At 58.1% G+C, this 25,913-nt stretch overlaps 1 protein-coding gene across 3 annotated transcripts in view; it reads right to left on the reverse strand.

The window, feature by feature from the left end:
* The window catches only part of DGKZ (diacylglycerol kinase zeta), a 47,693-nt gene extending 21,780 nt beyond the window's left edge, over positions 1 to 25,913 (reverse strand). Inside the window, exons 1-6 of one of the 3 annotated variants that reach the window (XM_074867749.1) lie at positions 25,672 to 25,913; positions 4,382 to 4,490; positions 3,627 to 3,722; positions 2,751 to 2,828; positions 2,351 to 2,407; positions 152 to 220 (exon numbers count right to left, since the gene is read on the reverse strand). In XM_074867749.1, coding sequence (XP_074723850.1) covers positions 152 to 220; positions 2,351 to 2,407; positions 2,751 to 2,828; positions 3,627 to 3,722; positions 4,382 to 4,490; positions 25,672 to 25,871 — 609 coding nt within the window. In that variant the 5' untranslated portion in view covers positions 25,872 to 25,913. Of the gene's footprint in view, positions 1 to 151; positions 221 to 2,350; positions 2,408 to 2,750; positions 2,829 to 3,626; positions 3,723 to 4,381; positions 4,491 to 5,313; positions 13,874 to 25,671 lie in introns of those variants that run through there. The other 2 variants (XM_074867747.1, XM_074867748.1) reach the window with 2 other exon arrangements.

Raw genomic sequence — 25,913 nt, forward strand, 5'->3', positions numbered from 1 at the left:
AAAACAGGGCACGCGTCTTGGTTTTGCTGTAGGCTGTTGCTGCTGCCAAACAGGAACGGTGGGATATCCCTGGCCCCCAGTCTTGTTCTTGTCTCTGGTTTGACCTTAGCTTTCCTTCAGGCTGAGAGAAAAAATGAAGATGCCCTCTCACCTTGCCACACTGCCGGCATTTCCCTTCCTGCCGCCTCCGGTGTACCCAGTGATGTCGGACAACAATGGGCTAAAGGGAAAAGGAAAAAAAAAGAAAAAAAAATAAGGAATGAAAGGCCCAGTGTGTGAGGGAATGCAGGAACAGGCAGAAGGAATGAACCCAGGCCAGCCAGGACCTCTGCTCTCGCAGCAAGCCCAGTGCTCACACGCACCAGTCCCAACCCTCTGGGAGAAGGCAAAGCTGAAGACTCAGGGGGCAAGAGGCCAAATTAAGGTGCTCAGAGAAGAGGGAATAAAAACCAGAAAAAGCAGGAAAGAGGGGAGGGAAACCAAAAACTGAGAATCACACAAAGCAAACCCAACAAAGAGTGGGCAAGCAGTAGCACGGAGCACTACTTTGGCCATAAATCACATCTCCGCCCCTTAACATCTCTGCCCAGATGCCCCCAGTGCCAGGTAAAAGGGAAACACAGTTTGTGCCCATGAAAGCGCTTGCAGCTAAGCAGCACACAGCCTACCTCCATGTTCCTCGAAGAAAGCAGCAGCCCCAAAGCCCCCCAACTCACCTCGCCCTGCTCTTCACCCCAGGGCAAGTCCTGCCAGCCTGCCTCAGCCCCTGCCCACGGGGAGGGAGCAAGGCTGCTGGCAGGCATCTTCTCCCTGCCTGCAAGCTCACGGTGGGTGAGGGCTGGGACTTGCAGGAGCAATTGTGAGGAGGTCAGAAGTTTTGTCGTGAGGTACGACATTTCCTAAATCCCACCCTCTTCTTCCAGCCCTGGATTGGGAACAGCCTTGCAGGGAGGGCAGCAAAGAGAAGAGGGAGTGCGAGTTCACAGCCCAGCGTGGTAGGGCCCAACAGCCTGATTTTGGGGTCATGATGATGATAGAGGCAGAAACTGGTAGGAGGTTTGGGTCACCTCCAGTATTGCCTGCTCTGCGTGCAGCACACGGGAGAGAACGAAGAATCCCGTTGGCTTTAGCAGACATTAATCGAGTGGGAGCAGAAGGCGGGGGCTATGCCTTGAGCTCAGCTCTGCGTCCCAGCAGGCACATCTAGGGAAAGGACTGACCCTGAAGGGGATCCCTGGCAGCACAAAGGCCAGAAAGGCACCTTTTTAGGAAACAGGAGGGAAGAGTCCTTGGAGGAGCTGAGGAGTATTAGCAAGACAGGATGAAGAAGCAGGGTTTGCGAGAAAAAGAAGGAAAACCAGGGAAGGGGAGGGAGAGAAAATTCGTAGAGGTTGGAAAGGAGGAAAATAGAGACAGAGGAGTGAGCAGAGGCAGAGAGTTGTTAGCAGAGCCCAAACAGTAAGTGAAGGATAAATAAGGGACCTGGGCTAAGAGTGATAGGGGAAAGAGGCATGGCAGGAGAAGCAAAGGAAGAAAGGAAGGTTTAAAGTGATGCTAAAAGCTTCACTTTACCAGGTGATACTGGCATTTCTGAGCAGGCAGCCCTGTGTTTGAGCACCTTTCCCCTACTGTGTCTGCTGTGCCAGCACAAACACGGTATGGGGGCAGCAGCTGTGTTACCAAAATGGCCCATGACAGAGCCACCCACACCCACTCCAGAGCACTGCATGGGCTACACTGGCTCTGCGGGCTGGAGGGTGAAGCATGAGGGTTGCCGGGTGCTTCCACCAGCGCAGCTCAGTGGACAGGTCCCAGGCCACCGCTTAAGCCCAGTACATTAAAACATGGGTTAAAGGGGACTGACAGAACCACTGAAGGCATCTTTCACTGCTACCTGGAGTACCTGTGGCACCCAGATCAGGGCCCATACTGCATCCTTCCAAACTGTGGGAGACTTGGGAACCTGCTGTTTGCCACAGCCTCTATGTGCTTGGGGACCAGCACAGCGGGGCAAAAACTCTCCTGGAAAACACTGTTTGCAGGTTCCCCCCATGCAGAAGCAGGAGTTTTAGGACATGCAAACCAGCAGATGCTCTGCATTTGCTGCCTGCGAGCTCCTCATTCCTCACACCCAGTCTGCGCCACTGCCTTGCAAAGAAACACCCCTTTCCCTGCACCATCCCCTTGAAGCCAGGAGGCAGAACGATGCCTGCACTGTGACGGGCAACATGCTGGCAGCATCTGACGTCTTTGCCACCAAACTGGGAAGGGGAGGGGGCAGATGTGTGATTAATGTGTGATTAATGGCATCATATTAAGATGTGGGCAGCAGCCGAGGCATGTCTCTCACCTCCCGTACGTTCCGGGATCCTGACTCCCTGAAGGAAGGTTTGCAGCGGAAATTTATCTGTAGATTGAACACACATGAGAGGAATCGGTAAAACCATCATACCCAAAGGAAACCTACTGTCGTTTACTCTACTACAGCAGGCCCAGAGCCTCTGCAGATGTTCAGTGCTTGCCACGAAACCCCTCACTTATCTCTGTTACTGAACAAAACGGGGCCTGGGGTCCCAATCGTGTCACTAGATGCTCCTTTTGGTATTGTCTCCTCAGAATACCCCTCTTTGCAATGAGACATTGCGGTTCCCCAATCTCCTTGTGTTTCACTACGCAAAAGGAAGGGCTGCCCAGGAAAAGGCTGTTACAGCTTTGCAAGCCACGGAGAGGGCTTAACAGGCTCTACTCACTTTCTCCAGCTGTTCGATGCAGGGTGTATGCACTACAATCTTGCAGGCTGCACACTTACGCCTGGAGAGAGGTTTTTGCTGGAGGATGAGAAACAGGGAGGAAAAAACATGCATGTGAATAGTAGTGTTCAGAGGCCGGCAAGCTCAGCTTTCCATCACACCTCCTTCATATAGTTCAGAAGGCAGAACAAGTCCTATAGGAAAGTTAGACATAACCTAGACCCCTTGCAAGTGAAGGGATCTAAGCATTGTGCCTAGACCAGACGCTCTCAAGTCTGGGAGCAGGGAGGTGCTCTCCCGCTGTCCTGTCCCGCAGTCCTTGGCCTCTCCCAACACTGCCTGAGAGCAGCACTGAAGCTGGTCTAGGAGGCACCTGCAGGGCTCCCGTGGTAAGTCCCACGGGCAGGCACAGGACGACATCAGTGCTTGTGTCCTGCACCACAAGCAGGACTGAGCCTGCAAGCTGGGAGGGAGGACTGCAGCAACTCCCCCGTAAGATCAGTGCTGCCTGCAGGGTCAGGAGGCAGCAGGCCAGGGTCTCCAGTGCTCACTTTTCTCCTCTATTCATCTATTCTTGAATTCAGATCGTCCCTCTAAGGGTGTGGGATCCCAACAGCCTCTCCCTGGAATATCATCATATCACCTCCGGGTGAGCAGCAGCCCGGCACCAGGTTCCCATTGCAAACTGAGCACCAGTGCTGGCAGAAACTGGGGACACAGAGGTAGGAGGGACACACTCCCCGCCCTGGCAGCCCCCCAGACCCCCGCACGTCCCCCAGCAGCAGCAGTGTGGCCTTCACAGTCTCCCTGCAGGGTGGCAGCACAGCCCACATCTGCAGCCCCGGCCGGGGAGGCAGGTGACCCCAGGGGACTCACCAGCAGCTTTGCCATACAGTTCTGCTCCCCAACGTAGCAGAAGTCCCCAGAGACATTGGTCTCGAACCAGATGTGCTCCCCATAGACTGCAGTCTCCTGAAAGACACAAAACACAGTTCTCTGAGAGCACCCCCAGATGGCATTTGAGCCCCTAAAATGCTTTGTGTGAGGGACAAGGTAGTGGACGATGCTGTGGGGGTGGGAAGTTGGAGTTAGGTGTAGGCAAAGAGACAAGATGCACAGAACAACCAGGGCCAACATCTGGACAAACCTCACGAAGCTGCTGCCATGGCCCACCTGTTGGAAACGAGAAGGCCCCAGGAAACCAACTCTAGTGTCCTGCACAGGGGAGCTGCTTCCATCCCCCCTGAGAGGAGACATCGGGGCAAATTCAATGCAGGGGACTCCTCTGAAACAGCTTCTGTTCTATGACCTCAGGGTGTAGATTAAAGCGTGCTCCTGTCTCTTGGCCCCAGCCCCGGCCCCCAGAAGACCTTGGCTGCCAGGCGCAGATGAGCAGGCAGTGGCGGAGCTGTGCCATCCTCCCAGGAACCACCTGTGCCTGCAACCTCTCCTGGCAGCATCAAAGGGCACTGCCAGCAGCACAGGCACTGGCACCAGCTGGTGGCAACGGTGGAGGCCGTAAATGTGTCAAGGCCGGAGACACCTGGGAAGCCTCAGCCTGGGAAGAGCCTGCTGTTTCTTGGCTAGGAGCCCATTCCATGCAATGCCCAGCAAAACGTGCTACAACTTACGCTCCAGTCCACAGTGCTGCGTATCTGCCTCTCCGAGTCGTTCCTCACGGCTAGCCCAGGGTTTGGCTGGGCTACCATGTGCTGGAGGCTGGACTTGGCGATAGCTTTCCTGGAAGACACAGGAGGGCTGGCTATTAGATCAGGGGAGGAGGAATATGTGCAAAGCACAACCTGCTTCTAGGGTGGATGGTGAGGCTGGAGCAGAAAAGCATCCTCAGGACCAAGTGGCTGGAAATGAGGTGAATCTCCAGCACCACTGGCCAAGAAGCACCTGCTCCTGCGAGGCAGCCCTGTAGGACACAGAGGTGCTGGCCATGTTGCTGACAGCTCAGCTAAAGACACCCTGCACTCAGCAAAAGGCACAGCCTGGGCCTGCTGGGTCAAAGCCCTTGGGGATGAAAGGTCCATTGCAAAAGAGCCTGGGATTGCTCCACCAAGCTGTGGTGGTGAGGCTGCCTTTGCAGGGACAACCCAGAGCCTTTACCCCGCAGAGGCTTCCCACAGCTCTCCCTTACCAAGGCACCTCAGCCTGGGGTGTTTTTGAGGACCAGCACAACTGGCCAGAAAAAAAATCAGCTGTTTGTTCGGGGCTAGGGAGCTCCCAGATGTGCTAGGGTGGAGGAAAGGAGCAGCAGAGCCAGCCAGCTGGAGAAAGGGTGCATGTCCAACCCACAATCAGACCTGCCACCTCCCTTCAGCCCCAGGCTGGGAGCAGGGGACGTCCGCAAGCCCCGGGGATGCACCAAGAGCATCAGAGGCAGCACTGGCCAGAGTGGGAGATGCTCAAGGGATTTGAACAGCACTGCAAGACATGGATGGCAGCCAGGGCCAACGGTGCTGAGCCCTTTCCCTCCTTCCCTGCCGAGCCTGGATCTGCACCCATCCTCCCCTTCCTGAAGCATCGCCCGCTTGCCCGCCACCACCATACATACAGCAGCCGGGGGCTCCAGCCATCCGGGGCGGCGTGGTGGGCAGGCTCCAGTCCCAAGCACTCGGGGAGGGTGGCAGAGGGGCACACGGCTCCGGCCACCGCCACGCAGCGCTGGGCCAGCAGCCGCGAGTGGCCGGAGGGGAGCAGCCCAAGCCGGGGGACATCGCTGGAGCGCCGGCGCTGGCTGAGGCGGCGGTAGCGGCCCGGCAAGCCGTAGACGGCCCGGCCGTACATGAACTCGGTGGGCAGGCGGTGGGAGGAGGCACGCCGCAGGCAGCGGGGACCCCGCGACAGCAGCCCAGCCTGGAGCGGCCGCAGCCGGGGCAGCATGGCCAGCCACCTCTCCTCGGCCCACCACTCACGCCGTCCCCGCTCAGCTCCCGCTGATGCGCTGACCCCGCCATCCTCCGGAGACTCGGATCCGGAGCTGTCGGTGCAGGGCGCCCTGTCCCCCTCCGCTCCGGCAGGGATGAGGCTGGCCAAGAGGATGGAGGGACCCACCAGGTGGGCATCGATGGCTCGCACCCGGCCCCCATGCTTTGTCTGCACAGCGAACCTGGGGCTGAGACAGGGCGGCATGGTGCTGGAGCGGCGGCGGGGGCCGGGGTCAGGGCGCCGAGGCAGGCACAGGCAGGAGAGGGCTGGCAGCGGGGCTCCCAAGCCATGGCGGCGCTGGGCCAGCGAGGCGGAGGGCAGCCCAGCCTGGGAGCGTCGCCTGGCCTTGCCTGTGGGCACAGCCACCATGCTGGCACGCCGCAGCCCCTTCCTCCCAAAGTGACGCCTGAAAAAGGTTTCCATCACACACCGGATGGTGGCTGTTAACACAGAGACCAGGAATTAAATAGGGTCCCCTGTGAGTCTCCGGGTGGGCTGTGGGGGTCAGGGCAGGGGGATGGCAGGGGACAGAAGGCAGGAGTGAGGAGAGGGGGACACGGTGATGTCACCCAGGGCACGTGGCAGGGCTGGGACCCGCTTGCTGGGTAGACACACTGCTGGGGCTCCTGCTCCCCACAGCTCCCCAACTCCTTGAGCTTCATGGCTCAGCCCAGGGTGCTGCAATGGCAGGGCAGGTGTCACTGCCTGTCTGGGACCCTCCGCATCCCCTGCGCACTGCTGTGGGATCGGCAGAGCCCCTGCACCCCGAGGTGACCATCAGCCCTGGCAACTACCCCCACCACACTCCTGGTGCTGCTGGTCTACCTGTTTCCCCATGGGAACTGCTCTGGCTAAGCACCAGCCCCACCAAATTTGCAGCAAATGGAAACTGAATCCTAAAGAAAAAAACAACTAGGCAAGTAAAATCAGGGCAGGCAGATTTGGTAAAAGCTGGCTGGGACAGCTGGAGGCTGGGAGAATGGAGGAGGGCTAGGAAAATCACCCCAGCAGTCCTGTGCAAAACTTCCCTCTCCTGGTCAAAAGAGCTTTACTGGGGCTCTCGAGCTTTCCCTGCCCAGCCCTCAAAGCTTGACAGGCTGCCCAGACACTGCAGCAGTCCGTGGAAAGCCCTGGGCCACAGGTGGAAGGTGTTGCAGCAGTTTCAGCGCTGGTGGCTCAGCATGCAAAGGCTGGAGTTGGAAGGGGCTGAATCTGGCTGGCTCCAGCGCTCCCCTCCTCCAGAGCTAGTGCTTCGCTTCCCACCCTCCAGCTGCCGGCTCTCTTCAGCCACTAAATAGAGAGGATTTATTTGAGAACAACTCAAAAAACCCCACCAAGACCCACAGTTTGAGAGAAGTAACCTTCTGGCTCTTCAATTGCTTCCAAAGCAGGACACTCCAGATCATGCCAGCCTGCAGGCACACACAAGCCACCACCGCCACTCTCAACAATCTCCACACTGTACAAAGCGGCGCCTCAACCCATCACGGGAGTATGGGCATGCTGCCCACCACTGCACTAAGACTAGCATCTGCTTCACTTGCTTCTTCCTTCCTCCCTTCTCATGCTCTTTTACACACTCACTTGCAGGTCATCAATATCAGAGGACCTTCAGGAGAACACCCTGGCCCAAACCTCCACTGCCCCAAGGTCCACACAAACAGACAAATTTGTCAGAAGCTTCCCTTTTCGTTTGGGAAATGCACGTAAGATGGGACATATGTGTTATTTTCTGGGCCACAAACTGGAGCTTTTGTTTAGTGCTTGTACCACAAGCAACCCATTGAGCTGTACCTCTATGTCTTTTAGATGAGTACAAAGCTGAGCTTGTATTTTTGGAGAAGGCCAGGCTTGGTTTGGACTCCTCCAGCCTGGTAGGCAAGGAAGCCAGCTCTTTAGTATCTACAGTCTCATTGCTATGCCTGTACTCAGTAACACAGCACAAGGAGGGAAGGAAGGGCAGCAATGCCCTCCAGAGAGCAGCGTCAGGGCAGCTAAAGCCTGGTTGAACTGAAAGCTACCTCCTCAGAGGGATTTCTCAGGTCCCATCACAGCAAACAGTGCAGGTACTTGGTCACCAGCAGGTTAACTATCACACCACCGAGGCACGTGCAGCTTTGCAGAGGGCGAAAGCACCTTTTGCTGCTCACCCAGCTTCCAGCCTGTCCCCGACACTGCAGTGCTCCATTCCTGTCCCTTCTGCCCATCCTCTGCAGGACAATGCACAGTAAATTTAATACCAATAGGTGTTAAAAATTGTCTGAATGAATAAAATGTTAAAAAAACCAAGACAGAACACTGCCTGGGTGCGGCACACTGCAGCAGAGCCTTTTTGGTCGGCTTTAGCTGCTGGGGGAGATGTACTGTCCGGCTACAGCCCGAATGGGCTGAACGGATGCTCCCTCCTGCCCCAGATATTTCACCAGCAAGAAGCCTCTGTAGTGCTTGCTGAGCTGCTGCTATGGGCAGGAAGATCTCTCAACACAGTTTCCTTCCTTTTTGCACCACAGTCTTATGAGGAAATCTGCTAGAACAACCTTGGCTTGACATTTATGTTTGGGTACTAGCTGATTATGGCCCTTTTTATCTTCAGGCACATGGACTCATATTCCAGCCACCAGTGGTGAAGGTTATTACCGGGCAACCATCTGACAGCCCACAACAGCAGCACGTGGCAGCTCAGATACGATGGGTGAAGATAGCCCCATCTCTCGCAACTTACTTCCAATCTGAGCTCCAAACAGTGTATTGCAGGTGTTGAGAGCTGCCGCTGTCAGAGCAGATGGACAGACTGCCGGGGGTGCCCAGGCTTGATGTGCATCAGCAGAGCTGCATGCAGAGCAGCCGGGGAACCATGCACTGGGCGGAGAAGAGCCAAGCCCTGCAAGACCCTGGCCTAACACCATCACATCTTGGGAATCTCCACTGTTTGTCAGAGACAAGACAGAGAAGAGCTGGCACCTGTGGCTGCTTTGCAGACTGCATGGCTCAGCTCAGTTAGGTAGGGAGGCTGGACAGAGGCAGCCTGGCATTTGCAGGGTGGGAAAGGAAGTACTGCTGCACGCACTAGGACATCGACTTACGAGCAGCTATACACTATCATTTCAATCTCTGTCTGTGAATGAGGAAGAAGACAGCAGCTCTGGTCTGCTCATGATCTGCAATCAGAGCTTTTGGGAGGTGTTTTGTTTCTAACCAGACCCCTCAGAAGTCCTCAGCCTCCTGTGCTCCCTGCCTGGCATCGGTGGGCAGAGATGCTGCTGAAGCAGGAACATGTCCCGGAGTGCAGGCAGGCACCAACGCTGTCCTCAAGAGCTGGGGGAGGAGGGGGCTGCTACAGCAAGCTCCCTGGGCACTCAGAGCAAGCTGCAATCTCTTACTCTGAGGACAGAGCTAACCTCAGTGGCAGGACCTAAATGTCCTTGGAAAGTCGAGCAGGGATCTAAGAGGAAAAACTTGCATCTTGTTACTTCAGTGGACAGAGAGCTCGCAGACTGGCTGATGAGGAGATCCTGCTCTCTGGACAGCCAGCAGCCATCCCTCCGGCGGTGGTGTTAGCTCCAAAACCAGACAGGCTGACTCCTAGGGCTAAACACGCAGTGTCCCTCAAGGCATAGGGTCTGCCCATGTCAGGAGAAGCTTCTTGATATTCAGCTCTATTATTCTGCTTTGCTTCACTAGCCTCAAGCAAACTCCCACATACCATACTGAACAGGCCCTCTGTGCCCTTAGACACGTAGGGGGATGCTGCGCCATACACCTGCTTGGCCCTTCCTCTACATTATTATTCCCTCTATCCCTCCAGCAGCCTGGTCTACTCCTGCCAGCGCCCAGAAGCAAGGGAGATTCCAGGTTACCTTCATACAGTGCCAAATCTGGCACCCCTCTCCTGGCACCAAGGGTGGCAAGAGGACCCTACTGCAGGACACCGCTGGCAGCACAATGCACAAGCCTTGAGCCCTAGAGAAGTCTGGACTTGAAAAACACCATCAACTCCTCCCGACCTTTCAGCAAACCTCCAGTTAGTTGACTGGAAAGCATTTTTTCCAACCACAGGGCTACAGCAAGGGAAACGAGTCTGAGAGTTTTGTCCTGCTCCATGACGAGCTCTGTGACGAGCGCCCATCCTGATGGCAGCTGGCTGTGTCCCAGCTTGCTGTGGGTGCTGGGGAGCTGCTGCAGCACTGGAGCTGACAGTGTGCAAGCAGGAGCCCGTTTCAGTTTACAAGCTGTCTTCCCCTGCCAGGGATGCTTGACTCGCACAGCTCAACCACAGGGAAAGTGTAAGTGTTATTAATAGCCACCCCTGCGTGACACCAAGATCTCCTGGGCTTCTGCCTCTCTGTCTCCTCCCTGCCAGGACACCAGAGGGACTGAGAGACAAGAGCCCAGGCGCCCATCCAGGGAGCTGCTGCTCATTCCCGCCCTACTGACATACCATCGCTTGCCTTCAGCCTCCATTTCCATCACAAGCTCACACCACCCCTCACTTCAGTGCTCTGACAATCTTCCCATGTATGCTGCCGTCTCCACACCACCCCTGCCCAGATCCTGTCCCCACTCTTCTGTCCTGCTCCTGGGCATCAGTCACCGACCTCTCCTCTCCCTCGGGCTCCCCACCAGCCCTCTCTGAAACGCCACAAAGGGCAACCTGCACAGATGAGGTCTGCTGAGGAAGCTGCCCCCATGCCAGATGTGAAGGGAGCACGCTGGTCAAGCTGTGGTGCAGCCCTCAGGGCTTTGGTTGTGGTGAAGTGAGTAGTGATCAGCAAGTTTCCAAACCACGCAGTTTGTTTCTACCCAAAATTTCCATTCCAGATGTAATCTCTCCTACATCACCGAATAAAACAAGAGTCAGGAGCTGCCCCATGCTGGGTCCAGCACAAGCAAGGAGATGCGGCTCCCCCCAGCACAGGGAAGCTCTGTCAAAACCACAAACCTTTCAAAGCATCGCGAGGGGTGAGCTATGGGCTGTGCTCACCTTCTATTTTAGGATTCATTCATTTGATCTACTGCAACAAGTGCCACTGCCCACATGGGCCACAGCACCTCACTCCCAGGCTCCTGAGCTGCCAGAGCATGGCATTCCCAGGGCAAACCGTGGCCAAGGACATCCTCAGTTGTCCCATCACCCTCATACTGTGGAGGAGGAGATTACTGCTGCAACCTTAAGGTTGTTCCTCCAGGCTGCAGAAGGCACTTTCTGGTCCTTGCAGGGCACTCAGAGGTTCCCACCTATCTCTCAGCAAGCTCCAGGGTTGATCCAGGGGACCTCAGACCTCTCTCCTAGTGAGAGAGCTTAGAAACAGGCCAGTGGTCACAGGCATGCAGCTTGCCCTCCTCCCAGCCCTGAGGTCTCCACACATGTGGCCCCAGCTCCCCTCTCTGCAGGGAGGCCCCTGCCAGGGCTACTGAGCCCAGACAGTGAGACCAAGGCACCCCTGGCTACACCTAAGGGCTTTACTAACTTGCTCAGAAGCCTGCCAGTGCTGCTGGGCACTCTGGTTGACCAACCCAGAGGCCCCAGGACTGACTGCACTGCTTCACAAGGGATGGGCAGCAACGTCAGTCTGGCCTCTTTGTACCCATCTTGCACGCGGCCAAGCAAAAGCACAAGGCTCAGCCTCCTGCTCTCACACATGCACGCCTCTGCTCCACAGCCTCGCAGCAGCTCCAGTGCACGGACCTGATGCAAATACCCTGACGTACCCCAGACACGAAAGGGCGATGAGATCCCTGCACAAGATGGCCAGAAGGAAAACTCGCCCAAGGGCTTTATTTCAGGGGACTTTCAGAGGACTTTCAGGGCACACCCCAGGGTAGCAGCAACAGCTCAGCATCACCAGTTCAGCATCACTTCTGACTGTGGGTGCCCTGGGCAGACCAACACACAGTCCACACCAGGGATGAGACACAGCCACTAACTTTAACCTCGCACCATTTCCTGGGGATTCACACTCTGTCGGGAGCTGGGGATGCCCACGGAGGAGATGCAGTCTCTAAGCCACCTTCTTTGAACCAGCAAGGCAGGGGGACGGATGCAGGGACAGGCACCAGCAGCTCCTTGCAGGGGGCTGAGGCAAGACAAAGAAACAAAACACTGTGGCTTTGCAGCTTGTTATGGGAGGCTTCTCCAAGGGGCAAAGCCAGGTGGAAGGAACTGCCCAGGGCCACGCAGGGACCTGAGTGCTGTCCCCACCTCAACCAAAGCAAGGCAAAAGAGATCGGTCATCCCACCCTCCTGCCTGCCCCTTCGCAACAAAATGCTCTCAGGTTTGGTTTGCTGGGAGTACAGGGGCTGGGAGCAGAAGGGCCTGAGACTTTTTTACAGTGCCTAGCATAACCCCACATACTTCTGGTGGCAGGTCCATCTTGGCAGGCCTCTCCTCAAGCTCTGCACAATGCCCTGGTGCCACCTCCCCTTCACTGCCTTCTCAGGGCGAACCTGAGATGTGCTTTGAGGCACATCTGCCAGACTACTTCAGACCCTCCACTTACACTTCATAAAGTCAGGAGTTTGCCAGCCCTAAGGCTCAGAGTAATGTTCCCATTACAACAACATGATTTCCTTCCCAAAATCCATGGAAGACAGTGTTTTGTCTTAATTTAAACTAAAGCTGTTTCCTTGGAGGCTCCTGGGCTGACTCTGGGCATTCATATTCCTTGACAACTTTCCACCATCATAACATTATGAAGTTTATTTGCCACTACAGTAAATAATCTGCCTCCTGGTTATCAAGAAACCTGACAGCCCTGATTTAAACAATCTGTCGCTGTGTTTGGCTGGGGAGCCAAACGGCAAGACTGACGGCCTCAGGCAGCGAATTAATCCAGGATGAAACTCAAAGGGTGAGCAACCACCACAGCGTGCTGGGGCCAGGCAGAGCAGGGGTCGGGGGAGAGGCCGGCCATGCAGTTTCTATTTTGGTCTCATCAGCAGGATCAGGCTGGGAAGGACTTTGAGAGTTTCTTCTCTCTCTCTGAGCTCCCTTTGCAGAGCGACACGCATGAAGCAAAGCGGCGGGGGGCTCTGCAGGGCACCCCGGCACTTTGGGTGCCCAGCCCATGGTTTCTTTACCAGATTCCCACCGTCCTCCCCAGGGCTGGTCCCTCCTTCCCTACGCACAACTCTGTGCCTCCGTTAGAGGAGGGACGCACTATTTAAAGGGAGACCAGTCCCACAGCCCAGCTGTCCGATCCAAACTCCCCAAGCAGCCCCGGAGTTTTCCCTCTGGATGTGGGGACGATATCCGGGCATGGTGCCACGCTGGGCAGGGCAACATGCAGCATCTGCCCAGGGTAGCAGCCCCAGGGGGAAGGTGATGAACCCTGCATAAAGATAAAGCTGCAGTGTGGCAGACGCAGAGCACAGGCAGCGTTTCCCAGGGCTGGGAAGTCTTTGGACCTCCCAAAGGCATGCAAAGACCTCTGCACCTCCCAAAGCAAACCAGATTGAGCCTCAGGCGCTCAGCCACAGGAACGATAACAGAAAGATGGGAGCGGCACGCACCCCTCCAGCCCACAGCAGGGATCAGGAAGGGCACCCCACTACTTCCCGCAGAAGCAGGGCGCCTCACTGCCACCAGCACCAGCAGAGACACCAGGCGCCCTCAAGTCTGTCCTGCTTCCCTAAGCCATCCCAGGGCAAAGTGACCAGGGTCTGGGGGTCCCAGCACGGCACAGGTTGGCTCCCCGCGCCACTGTCCTCTGCCACCTGCAGATTTCCCACTGCCATCCCCATGCCACACAGGCTGGCAGGGTGCAGCCCGTGCTGTAACGGGCAGCAGGCTGGGTGGCTGGAAACGCACCTCTGGCAGGGAAACACCCTGCCCTCCTTCCAAAGGGGAAACAACAGCCAGGTGCCACCAAGTGCCACGGCAGCTGTGTTTTACAGAGCCCCTGCCTCGGCCCCAGGGACCACTCGTAGCCCTACAGGCTCGCTCCAGCCTCCAGGAGCAAACACAGCTCAGCAGGAGCAAGGTTGAGTGTCTCAGGGATGACTCCGGGGTCTGCTTGCCCCTGCCTTTCCCCAGAGGGGTGAGACCCAGTTCCTGCTCAGAACATACCCACGAACTAAGGGCTGGCTCCCCCGGCCCCCTCCCATCCCCCACCCAGCACAAACAAAAGCAGTAAAACATGGGGGGACGAGGAGGAGGAGGAGGAGGAGGAGAGAAGGGGAGAGCGTGGGGAAAAGCTCCCGTGACCTGATCCGGAGCGGCGTGGGGGTTCCTGCAGGTGCCGAGCGGGTGGCGGTGGCCGCGCAGCAGCGGCGGGCCAGCCCTCCCCAACCAAGTCCTAGTTTGGAGAGCAAGCGCTCAGCTTCTCCCTCCGCCTCCTCCCAGCGCTGCAAACCCTGACAGCGCTCGTTAAAATAACCAACTGCACTTCCTCTCCGAGCAGCCCCGAGGCCAGCTCGCCCCTGACCGGAGGCGCATGCACCAGAGGGGGCCCACAAAGTGAGGGGGTTCCCCCCCTCCTCCAGCATCCAGCTGCCCTCCGAGCACCCCGCTGTAGCTGGAGGATGCCCCACCGCTTCCCTCTGAGCGGCAAGTGGATGATAAGGGGAGGAACCCACCGAGGAGGCGATTCTCTCCCGCCTCCTTGGGACCTCGATAAAGGGGTTTGCACAGCTTGATGAGAGCCGAAGCACCTGCCATGGAGAGCCTGTGCTCGTGCACAGGAGGTAACTTACTCCTGAGTTACAGACAGTGTCTGGTCCAGGCAGGCTCCAGAGATGTCTCAGGAGCTTTTTACTTGCCCTTGTTGCAGCAAACCACCTATGGGACGTCTCGTAGCCAGGCTGGGGACTTCCCCGTCACGCTTCGCCGCTATCCGGGTCCCCCAGCTGCCCCCAGGGACCTGCTCTGGGCTAAACACAACCCAGATCCCTTTCAGGGCCATGAAACCCAACTCTGTTTTGGCCTTTGCAGAGAGGGGAGGGGGAGTCACGCCAAAAGCCAGCTTGCTCCACAATGCCTGCACGGGCGTGAGTCACCAGCTATTGTTATTTTGGTCATTCACCCGGCCGTGGGAGCCGATAGCCATGCACGTGGCCGTAGTGAGTCAGCGCGGGTGGCCGCAGCTGGGACCTCGTCCTTTCACACCCTGCCTCCTCCTGCTTGCCCCTTCCCCTTGCCTACATGTCATGGCTAAAATTAGACAGAGAGCTCTTCTCTGTGTGTAGGAGCGTGTGTGCATTTGGACCGTGCCCAGTGCTCCTTGGGGCCTGGAGAGAAACTACAGTAAAACAATCACAACAAAACATCAGGGGAGGTTGCTGCCAGCGTGGCGAAGGCAGCCAGTGGCCTTCCCCGATGGGTATCTTGAAAGCAGTTCACAGGAAACCATTAACCAGAGGGGAGCCAGGCCCGAAGGTTGAGTTACCACCACCGCCACCGTCACAGCAGAAGGAGCAAGTGGCCTTTGCAAAGCGTCAGGAGCCGGTGGTGGGCGAGGACACGTGAGCAAACCTCTCCAGCACCAAAGCTGCTGCGTTTGGCTCTTTTCTCACAGTGCCAGAGGGGAAGGGGAGCTGGAGATGCACAGGGCAGGCAGGAGGATTTGTTCACCCCTGCTCAGCCCTCTCTGCCCTCAAACGCGGCAGCTGCTGAAGGATGGAGAGCTCTGCCCCTTTCCCTACACAGTGTACAAGTCCTTCGGACTTCCCTTCCCAGTTCCAGGAAAGGGCCACCTGCCACTAGCAGCTGAGCAGGTCCCTGCGTCCTCACAGCCCCAGGGCGGCCACGGTGCTGGCTGTGACCACAGGAGGAGAGGCTGTGGAAGGGCCCCTAGGAACAGTCCCCAGTCCATCGCTGTTATGACCCACCTACTGGGACTGGCAGGAAGTTTTATCAAAGAGGAGATTTAAATTGCGCTGTAACAGCAGCTGTGTTTGGCTACCAAAGTAGCCCCAGCCCCATCTCCAGCCCAGGCAGCTTCTCTCCAGCTGCCCCATGCCCACCCCGCTCTCCCTGTCCCCTGCGGTCTGTGCACAGCAGAGACCCCTGCTGACATTGCCTGCTGCTCCTCACCCCCTCCACAGAAATGGAAACAGACCAGAGGGATGCCCAGGGTGGATTCTAGCTGGACCCAAAATGCTTCCATATCAAGCAGACCAGTAAGAAACCAGGTCACTGGTTCTCCAAGTCCCTTTCCCTGGAGGCAGGGGGAGCAGGAAGCCCAAGGACATTCTCCTCAAGGCAGCCAGGCAAACCTTCCTGCTGCCGTTCTCCTCCTTCTCCCCATGACTTACTAAGCCCCCACCCTGCAAAGACGCACGCAGGCGAATGGGCGGCAAGGGAGACCTTTAGCATCCCGTGCAGCTGTCACAGGTTTCAGTCTGCTGTGTTCAAGCAGAAACCACCACTCTGAGCCGAGAGGCTCCCCAGCCCCACGCAGCCCTGAGTAAGGCTTTCCAGGCGAGGAGAGCCCGGTCCCACGCACCTGAAACCGCACAAGTGGCAGCCCCTGCAGGTGTCTGTGAGGGGAAAACTGCTCAGCATCCCCAAGAAACCCAGTCCCCAACGATCTCCCCCCACCCCCCTCCAAGCCTGAGGCTAAGACAGGAAAGACACCTCCTCTTTCTGCATCCCAAGGCTTCAGCGTGACCCCATGACTAAGCAAAGCACATGCCGATTTTGCCACCCGAAAGGCCTTTGTTGGTTTAACTGTGACCCTGCTTACTGATATCAAGTCTAATCTTTGGTTTCACTTTTTCATCTTGTGGCAGCGAGCTACCAAGTCTTTTTCTCCCCCACCTCATGTCAGAATTAAAGTAACTCCTTTTAGTGATGTTAAATCTATCACTTCTTGGTTCTGCTAAATGTCAGCTTGTCCCTCTGCTACAAACAGGAGGGCAGGAGGAGAAGTTGATTTTTTTTTTCTCCTCCACCCTTTTTGTTCTAAACGCCTTCAGCATATCTGCTCTTATGTGCTTCCTTTTCTTCTCTCATCCTAACATCCCCACGCCTGCCAGTTTCTACAGCCTCACCAACAGGCTCTTTTCTCCCACTATCCTTTGGAGAGGAGATCCCAGGGGAAGAGGTGCTGCCGATGCAGAGTTCACCACTCTCCCCTTTTCTGGCACAGGCTAACAGTTCACCACAGACTAGTAGCACAGGGCTGCCTCACTCTGCTCCCCGAGTTTCTCTGCTCCCACTCCCACAGGGTGACACCGGGTGCTCCGGAGACCACCGGAGCGCGGGGAGCAACCCAGGCTCCAGGTGCAGAGGTCGGGTGGGTGCTGTCGTGCGGCTCCAAGTGCTACCAGGACACGCAGACCCGTGCAGTGGCGAGCTGGCTAACATCTGCCTTGGCTGGAAGTTTGCCTCTGAGCATCAGCCAGCCCGCAGCAGCAGCTGACAAGTTCAAGCCAGCAAGCTGACTGGCCACTTCACCCACGGCAGCACAAAAAAAAACTCCACGCGGACACTTTGCAAAGCCTTCCATTGCAGAAGAGAGGAAAGCAAAAACAGGAGTGAGGAGACAAGGTCAGTGACCATCCAGAGGGGACATGCCACAACACTCAGCTGAAGCAAGCCAGGGAGAAAGGGCTGGGGTTGCACAGCAGAGCACAGAAGAGCTCTGAAGAGCGACCGTGCCCTCTGGTGTTCAACCCACGGCACTTTGGGCTTCTCCAAAACCCAACTGCCTCCCCAAAACCCATGCACCTCCCCTCTGCAGAGCACTAACCCACATGCTGCCTCTTGCCCCCGACACCTCCAACCACGCGATTCCCAAGCGGCACTGGGACACAAGAATCTTGTGTCTACAAGGTCAGGCAAGCTGAAGACTGAGCAGGAAACTTGGAAAGGCCCAGGATGCTGTGCAGATGGGGCGATACCTAGAGAATCCATTCAGCAGAAGCCTGGAAGCAGCAGTCCTCAGCGGGGGTCTTCCACCGCAGCGCTTCTGCGCAGCACTTGCGCAAGCACAGTCAAATCCTGACCAGGCTGATGCGCTGCTCCACAAAGACTGTGGCATAGGGAGCCTGGGAACAGGGCCTGGGACTTGTCCCTACCTCCACATGTCCTTGGGAGTGCTCGTGAGCCCCCATGGCTAGCCTAGGTATTGGCTCCCACACAACAACTACATCCCAGCAATCGTGACTGCATCCCAGGCCCTGGTTTCCCACCATGTCTGGCAGCCCCAGCCCTACTGAACTTCAGGTTGCTTCAGCCATTTGGCTAAACCACCACCCTCTCAGCATTGTCACTGTAGGTCTTCAAAGCGCTCAGCATGCACAGGGTCTAGGTGCTACAGCCCTCATGCCCGCAATGGCTAGGACATGAAGGAGGAAGACCTCAAATGACCTTCACCCCAAACACCAGCAGAACGGGGGCTGCCATGTTAGCTGATGAAAGTCCGGCAGCGAGCTGCCCTCTAGAACAAGGTTAGTGACACAGGCAGCAGGCAGGCAGCCTGGCTTTTGGCGACCTTGGTTAGTGCAGACACGAGAGGGTGACGTGGGGTGAGATGTGGGTGGAAGGGAGAAGAGCTCTTGAGCAGAAACGCTGTGGCAGCTGCTGGGACTGCAGAGCCTGTGCAAGCCAATAAAAATACCACATACTTATACACCGCCGGCCGGTGCTTTATCCTCCTGGATCCCCATCGGCCGGGCTGGCTGCCCTGGAGACAAGGGAAGACACCTTTGTGGGGCAGGTGGAGTCTAGGGACACAAAGAGAGTGGTCAGCAAGCCCTCCCCATAAACACGCCTGGTCACCTGGCACACAGCTGTGCTGCCCTGGTGCCATCCCTCCACCCCACATGCTCTCCCCATCAGCCTTGGCGTTTGCAGAGCCCAGGGGCCCTGACAGCACCCACACCATCACCCCTGCTGTCAACCATGGAGGTCAATGTAGGCAACATGCCCATGGAGCTGGGGTCAGCACGGCTGTTTGTCTTTTCAGAGCCAGTCTACAAACACCAAGCACCATGCTCCAGCTTCTGGGATGCTAATCCAGCCCAGTCCAGAGTCACCTCCAGCCCGACCCAGATGGCTGCAAGAGCCTAAGGGTGCCCAGCCTTGCACCTCCATGGGGTGCACGGCTCAGGGACCGGGGCCAGGCTGGCACAGAAAGGGAGCCCTGCTTCCCTCCCTCCCCCCCCGCACCAGCCCGGCTCCTGGCAGCTTTCACCTCGACCGCTGGGTCTGGGCATGGATTTGAATTTCAAATAAATTGTGAAGGCACTCACCAAGCCTCGCACTGAGAGGCATTGTTTGGGCAGGGCAGGGCAGCTTCCCTGCTCCTAACCCTCTGGCCCCTGCGTGTGGGCACCGAGCCCTGGGAGCCCCAACCCACCGCCAGCCAGGGCCTGGGGAGCAAAGCTCTTGGTGACCCAGCACAGAGGGGGAGCACCTTTCTTGGGAGCCCTCCAACACCCACCCCCACCACATCTGCTTCCTCTATTGTTCAAATGACAACAAAGCTTGCGGGTGGGTGACACCGTTGCTCAAACCCAGGCGGGGGTCCTCACCCGCATCCTCTGCTGGAGCATCTCCTGGCCCCAGGCCAACCCAGAGCCCAGCCGGGAGCTGTAATGGGGGTGCCACCGACTGCACACCCTGGGAGCTCTTATGGGATGGAAGTCCCTGCCACCTCTTAATCCCACCATCTGCCAGCATCCAATGGGCACAAAATCCCTGCAGAAAACACCACACCCCCCCCCGCCACATTTCAGCAGCAGCAGCTGCCAGGCGCCTGCCACCAGAGTGCCCCACGCCACATCCCCTTGCGTGGTGACCTCAGGCTTGGGTGGTAAGAGGCTTAGCACTGGATCCAAGCAGCTCCCAGCCAGGCCTGGGGTGGCAAGGCAGGATGAGATACAGATAATCTGATTGAGAGGGAACTTTCACACAGAGGGGCTGGCACATGGCCAGCTGCATGCCCCCCTCAATCCCTCTCCAGGCTGGCTACGGGCCATGCCCAGAGGCCAGGAGCTCAGGAGGAGGCTCCGAGCTGCCTTAGGTACTTCTGCCCTCTGACTCTCCTCATCCTGCCAGTGAGCCCTGCCCCAGAGAGGAGGTGGGACCCCCCCAGTCAGGGGGGAGCGGGCAGGAAGGAGTCCTGCCGCTCTCCAGATCCAGATCCGCACCTGGGTAAGGGAGGGACGGACTGTTCTGGCACCCACATTTCCTGTGGGAGCCGAGCTGCGCCAAAACCAGGGGAAAACCCTTTGCAACGAGTCTCTCCTTTAGCTGCCCTGACTTCCTGGGACAGCCAGCCAGCAGGGCCCCATGACTTTCTGCAAAGCCACAGCATGTTTAGGAGCCGAGGCTGCTCCTGCCCCGCGCAGCCAAGCTGCAGCTGGTGAGCAGGGTGAGGGAGATGGAGTGAGCAGAGCTGGGGAAGGGGTGAACGCCGAGCTCTTCCCTGATGGTGCTGGGTGGGATTTTCACACCTCTCTAGGTGGGAGCCCTCCCATGGGGCTGGGACCAGGCTGCGGTGAGGCTAGAGCCTGCTGTGAGCTGGCATCCTGCGGTAATGCCAGGGGAATGGCAGCAGCAGCTCAGCTGTGCCCACCAGCAGCAGCCCATGAGGCGCACTGAAGGCATTTCCCACTGACACGGGGCACGTGGAGGACGGGGTGGCAGCCAAAGGTGGGACTACCTCTAGCCAGACCTCCAGCTGCCCCAAAGCAGGGCTTCCCACACTAGTGCCACGTACCTACCGCCCTGTGCCCGCATCTTGGGCAGCATCCCCTAAACCCCCAGCGACCTGACCCCAGCTTCCACCAGTCCCTGCCAGCTGAGAAGGGCTCCTCCAAGATGAGGGATGCTTAGCTCATTTCCCCAGGCCCTGAACCAGTGGGAAAGGCTGACAGCCATGAGATGGGCAAAGCTCGGGCAGGCTGTTCCCAGGCATGGGCTGCAGGTAGAAACTGGAATTGGCAGCCTAACCCAGACAGCACAACCCACCCCGCGGGCAGGGCTGAGGCAGGAGGCCTATTAACTCCTACCAGCTGGGACTGGGAAGAGGTCCTCTCAGTCAGGAAGAGAAACTTTGGAAGAGTTTCCACTGGGTGCAGAGCTCACGGTTAACATAAAGTTAACACCCCCAGGCATCAACCCCTAAGCCTTGGGCAGGAGGAGAACAGCTGGGTCTAACACATACACCCAGCTCAGATGAGGACTCCATCCCCTCTGGGCACTGGCCTGGCCAGTGCAGCTTCATCGCTTGCCTTGGCAGAACTTCACCCTCCACCTGACATCCTGAAGGGGAGGAGAAGACAGCCTTCCAGCACCCAAAGAGAGACTGCAGCTGCTGCCCGGCCTGCAAGTTGCAACAGAAACACAGGGTATTACTTTGTAATACTGGAGAGTTGGCCTGGGAAAAGCTCCCGGACTCGGGATCGCAAAGACAGAGTCACTTATTCCCTCCAAGCCTGGTGCCAGCTCAAGAACCAGCAGGACAGGTTTCCCCTATTTCCACACCTTGTCTCTGTCCCCAAGTCAGTCCTGCCCCTACCTCCAAAAGTCTCCAGCAGAAGCCATTCACCTCCTGCCAGTTCCCATCTTTTCCAAAAAGGATGGTTTATGGTGAAGGAGCCCAAGCCTCAGCCTGCAGGCTGAGCTTTGCTCCTGAGCTCAGCATCTCAAAGTCAGTGCCCGTTTACAAGAGCCAGCAAGCAAGTGAACGTGTGGCTGAGAGCTCAGGGACTTCAGCTTGTGGAGTCACCTGGGAAAAAGAAACCAGAGCTCCACTGAGAGCAAGCTGGAAGTTATATGTAGAGGCTTTGCCAAGTCTCTGGGGAGACTGACTGCTCCTCGGGCATGGCACCACGATGAGTGAAGGAAATCCTACACTGCATCCCCCACCACCTGTGGAGCTCAGGTTGCCTTCCATGAGCACATCCCCCCCATCGCAGAGGGCTGGCCTCGCCCAAAGAGCATCTGCTCTTAGCCCCCAAGAGGGCCCCCGCAATCAAACAGCCCTCAGCCTCTCCCCTCTTGTACCACTCGTGGCTCTGCCTCTCCCCTCGCAACACTGCCTCCTTGCAAAGACCCATGCCTGACCTACCCCTCCACTGCCCTTCTCTCCCCATCGTTTTTGTTCAAAGGAGGGAAGAGATCCATCATCCTTCCTCCTATCAGCCCCTCGAGGAGATTACAGGGTTTCCTGGAAGGGATGCTCCAACTCCTAAACAGATTAGAGGTCCTGCCAGCTAGGGTCCAGCCCCTGCTCTGATCTTGGGAGGGCAGCAGAGCTGCCAGCAGGTGCCCAGGGCTGGAGAGACGAGGCAGGTGACAAGCAGGTACCACGCCAAGGAGGACTCCAGCCTCTGGAAGCAGCCAGGCCCCCTGCACTCTGACCCTTCCCTGCCCCATGCCAACAGCCCCACCACAAGCTGGCGGCCACCCCAGCCTCACTCTGCCAGGAGGCTGCGTGGCTGCCCAGTGTGCCCAGAGCATTTTTTTTTTCCCCGGCGAGATCAAAAGTCCCGGAGCCGCCCCACAGGAGGTCAGGCCTGGAGCACAGAGTGCAGAGCAAACGCGGCAGCAGGAACAGCTCTCCTGGCACATCCCACCTGCCCAGCAAAAAGCCCAAGTGTCGCCGCAGGGGACAGCGGGGGACTCCCATGGGTGTCACTGGCCAGGACCCAGTTAATGCCACCCATCACCTGCGAGCGCACAGGGAGCAGAGGCTGGAGGGTTTCAGAGCTAGAAGCGTGCAGAATCTGCATGCATGGAGGAGGAGGAGGACGATTGCTCAACAGCTAGCTGGCAGCAAGGCCTGTTGTTGAAAAAGTTTGTCCCGAGGTAAGTGCTGCTCTCAGCCTGCCAGCACACAGATCACAAACTTCAGGCTCCTCACCACTGCCTGGCCTTCCCCCAGGGTGCCTGGGGCTTACCCCACCACGCAGTCCCTCTACCGCACCCGCGCCGGGGGAAAGGAGACCCAAAGCCCCGCACCCTGGCTGGGCCCGCTCACTGGCCAAGGGCCAGGCAGGTTCGAGGGTACACAGCGGTACCCCCCGCACAGAGGGGATGGGAAAGGCTGGGCTGCCGTCCCAGCGACACATCTCCCCCAGCTTTCACATGGGCGTGAGCGTCAAGCTGCAAGAAAGACGGTGACAAGCAACGTCCCAGAAAGACGTAGGCGGGTGCTCAGCTCAGTTTCTCGAGTGCCGTTTACCCACACGCCATGCCACCCACAGACCTTCCCTGGGGCAAAGGCAGGTGCCCCCGGGCTCGCGTGCAGGCTCCAGCACCCGGCCTGCCAAAGCACCACAGCCAAAAACTCAGTCCCCTGCTCTCTGCAGGGCAACCGTCCACCGGCTGCCCCGATGGTGGCTTTGCTCCCTGCTTACGCTGTCACACCAGCCCCAGCCATCATGCATACCTCCTCTGAAGGGGGACGTGTTAAAGACTCTAAAGCCCACAGGGAAGACCCATTTCAGCATCCCACCACTCCAGCACAGGTGAGAGCAAGAAAGGGTCTTCGTCCCCAGCACTCACGCTCCCTCCTCAACTTCCCCCCAGAAAGCGTAAAATGTGCTGTTCAGTCACAGCACAAGAAACGAGGCACCTAGGAAGGAAATTTAATCCTAACCACCTATTATCTGATCAACCCCAATCTCTTTATCAGCCCAATTAAAAGAATTACCCATCCATGGCCCGGATGCACGTATTGTGCACTTGTCTCCATCAGCTCTGGAGCCAACTACTCCACCCTCCTGGAAGACAATTACAAGGTACAGAAATAAGCCCGCTTGCAAAACGCAGGGGACTAACATACCACTGGAGGCCAGAGCTCAGGAGCTCACCCCTCTTTTGTTTCAAATCCCCTTGGGGCTCACCTGCCCTGGGGACAGACTCTCTTGTTATTTTGTGTACCTGCCCCTCGCCTGGCCGTGGCCGTGCCTCCCGGTGTGGCTGTGGGCAGAGCCCAGCAGCGCGTGCCCACCTTGGGAGACCTCTCTTCTTGAAGTCAGGGCTCTCCAGAGACTCACCGCTGCTAGCAAGCAAGCTCCTGCCCATTGCCTAAGTTTCCTCTAGACTTGCTTCTCAGTCACATGCGCTCTGGCTAAAGCCCAGAATCAAAGAGGGTGCAAATTTCCTCACCGATGGCTGTTGGAAAGCATTCTGGGGGGTAGGGGCTGGCTGTACTTCTCGCCAAAAGAAAGTGCAGCAAAGCCTTCCCCCACAATTCCCTCAGAGGAGTTGGAACTTCACACCGTCCTCTGCTCCAACGCTCAGGTGGGCATGAATTTGGTGGCGTGCAGCCAATTATCCTGCATGGCTTCCTGCTGAGCTCACCTCCCACAGGCGTGTGTGGGAGCCCCTTTCTTCTTGGGGGCCTGTGGGAATCTCTCCTCACTCCCCTGCAGCTCCAGGGGCTGCATTCATCACCCCGAGCCAGAGAGAACCGAGTTCCTCCGTCAGCAGAAGAGCGAGAGAAGCATCCACGCACTGAACAACCCGATGGGCATTTCCAGCCGTCCCGGGGGCCGTGCTGGCCCCCTCCAGCTCAGCACCTTCTGCCCACCCTACTTTGCTTCTCGCCCATGTGTCTATGCTGCAGAAGGTTGTTCACATGTGGAAAACCTCCCCTCGGTGTAGGCTCCGATACACATTGCAGTAACAGCAGTCCTGGGAGCCAGAGAGAGATGCCATGCAGTATTGGGGACAGGCCAGGGACTGCCAGGAGCTCCAGGCAGCCACTGCCACCAGCTCTGAAACCAGAGCAGAACACTGCTCCGTGGAGTGACCTTGCAGGCCCTCCACTCCCAGCTCCAGCTTGGCTGAGGAGCTTGAAATTGGGGCCTTCCACCTCCATCCAGCACCTGTGACACCACCCAGGAGCACTGTGTCCTGCTTCACGCCCTCCCTACGCCAAAAATGCTGATGAGCTGTAGCAAGTTCAGCACAGGGCCACCAAGACAGGTATCAGATACAAGGAGAAGCTGAGGGAACCGGGGTGGTTTGGCCTGCAGAAGAGAAGGTTAAGGGGAATATTATTACCATCCTCAGCTACCTGAAGGGAGGGTACAGAGAAGATTGAGCCAGATGCTGCCCAGAGGTGCACAGCAACCACCTGAGAGGCAATGGGCACAGTCTGCAACAAGGGAAACTCTGAATAGATATCGGGAGGAAAAAAATTCCCAAGGAGTTGAAGCACAGGAGCCAGTGTTCAGGGAGGCTGTGCTGTCTCCACCCTGGTGACACTCAAAACTCAGCAGCCTGATCAAATTCGGCCCTGCTTCGAGGCGGCAGGGTGGACCAGGCGACTTCCAGGGGTCCCTTCAGACCTCAGTTACTCAGTGTTTTCATACAGCTTCGTATGGCAGGGGCACCACTTGCCCTTAGGCGGGTCGAGAATCCCCCAAATCCCACAAGGCCGTCGACAAGGCTGCGGGAGGCACGAGGAGCCCGGCTGGCTCTGGGGGGGAAGCGAGGTAAGCAGCTCGCGATCCCAGTGATCCCAGTAGCTGAAAGCCGGGATCCCAGCAGGCAGCACCGGCGGGGCACAGCCGTCACCCCGGTGCTGCAGGACCGCCGGCCTGGCCGCCGAAGCGCAGGGTGGGTGTGCAGGGATGGAGACAGGCGGTTCTGAGCGGGAGGGGAAACAAAACCTCCCGAAATGAGGCTCTGACTTCGCCGGGGAGGAGAGCGGGCGCAGCAAGGGCGATGCTTCCCAACTTCCCACCGCTCGCGTGAAGAGCTCCGCAAGAGGAAAATGCCCACGCGCCCCCCTCCATCCCCGCACCGCGTCCCGCATCCCTCGGCGGCCGCGCTCAGCCGGTTGCCGGCTTTATCACCGGGCTCAGCCGCCTCTGCGGGGCCTGGCGCGGCTGGATCGGGATGCGGGTGGCCGCTGGCAGCTGCCCCGACGGCGGGAAGCTCCCCCTCGGGCGGAGGCGAGGCAGCGGCTCCGCAGCCTCCGTTGAGGATGCTCCAGGCGCCCGCGGCCAGCCCTTGCCCCGGGCGACTGGCCTCCTCCGCCGCCCCGCGGCCGCCCGTCCGCCCCTGCCGTTGCTCACCTGCGCCCGAAGAGCTTGAGGCCGGTGAAGCGCTTGTTGCTGTGCCGGCGGCCCAACGGCGGCGGCGGTGGCCCCCGCTCGGGCTCGGCGCCGCCCGACGCCCCGGAGGAGGAGGCGGCGGCGGCGGCAGCGGTGGAGGAGGAGGAGGAGGAGGAGGCGGAAGGCGAACCGCCGGGCGGCGGGGGCCGCGCCGCCTCCATGGCCGAGCTCGGGGCTCGGCGCCGCCGCTCCGGCCGCCCCGC

This window comes from Strix uralensis, chromosome 4 (assembly GCF_047716275.1).
Source record: "Strix uralensis isolate ZFMK-TIS-50842 chromosome 4, bStrUra1, whole genome shotgun sequence".
Classification (NCBI taxonomy): domain Eukaryota; kingdom Metazoa; phylum Chordata; class Aves; order Strigiformes; family Strigidae; genus Strix; species Strix uralensis.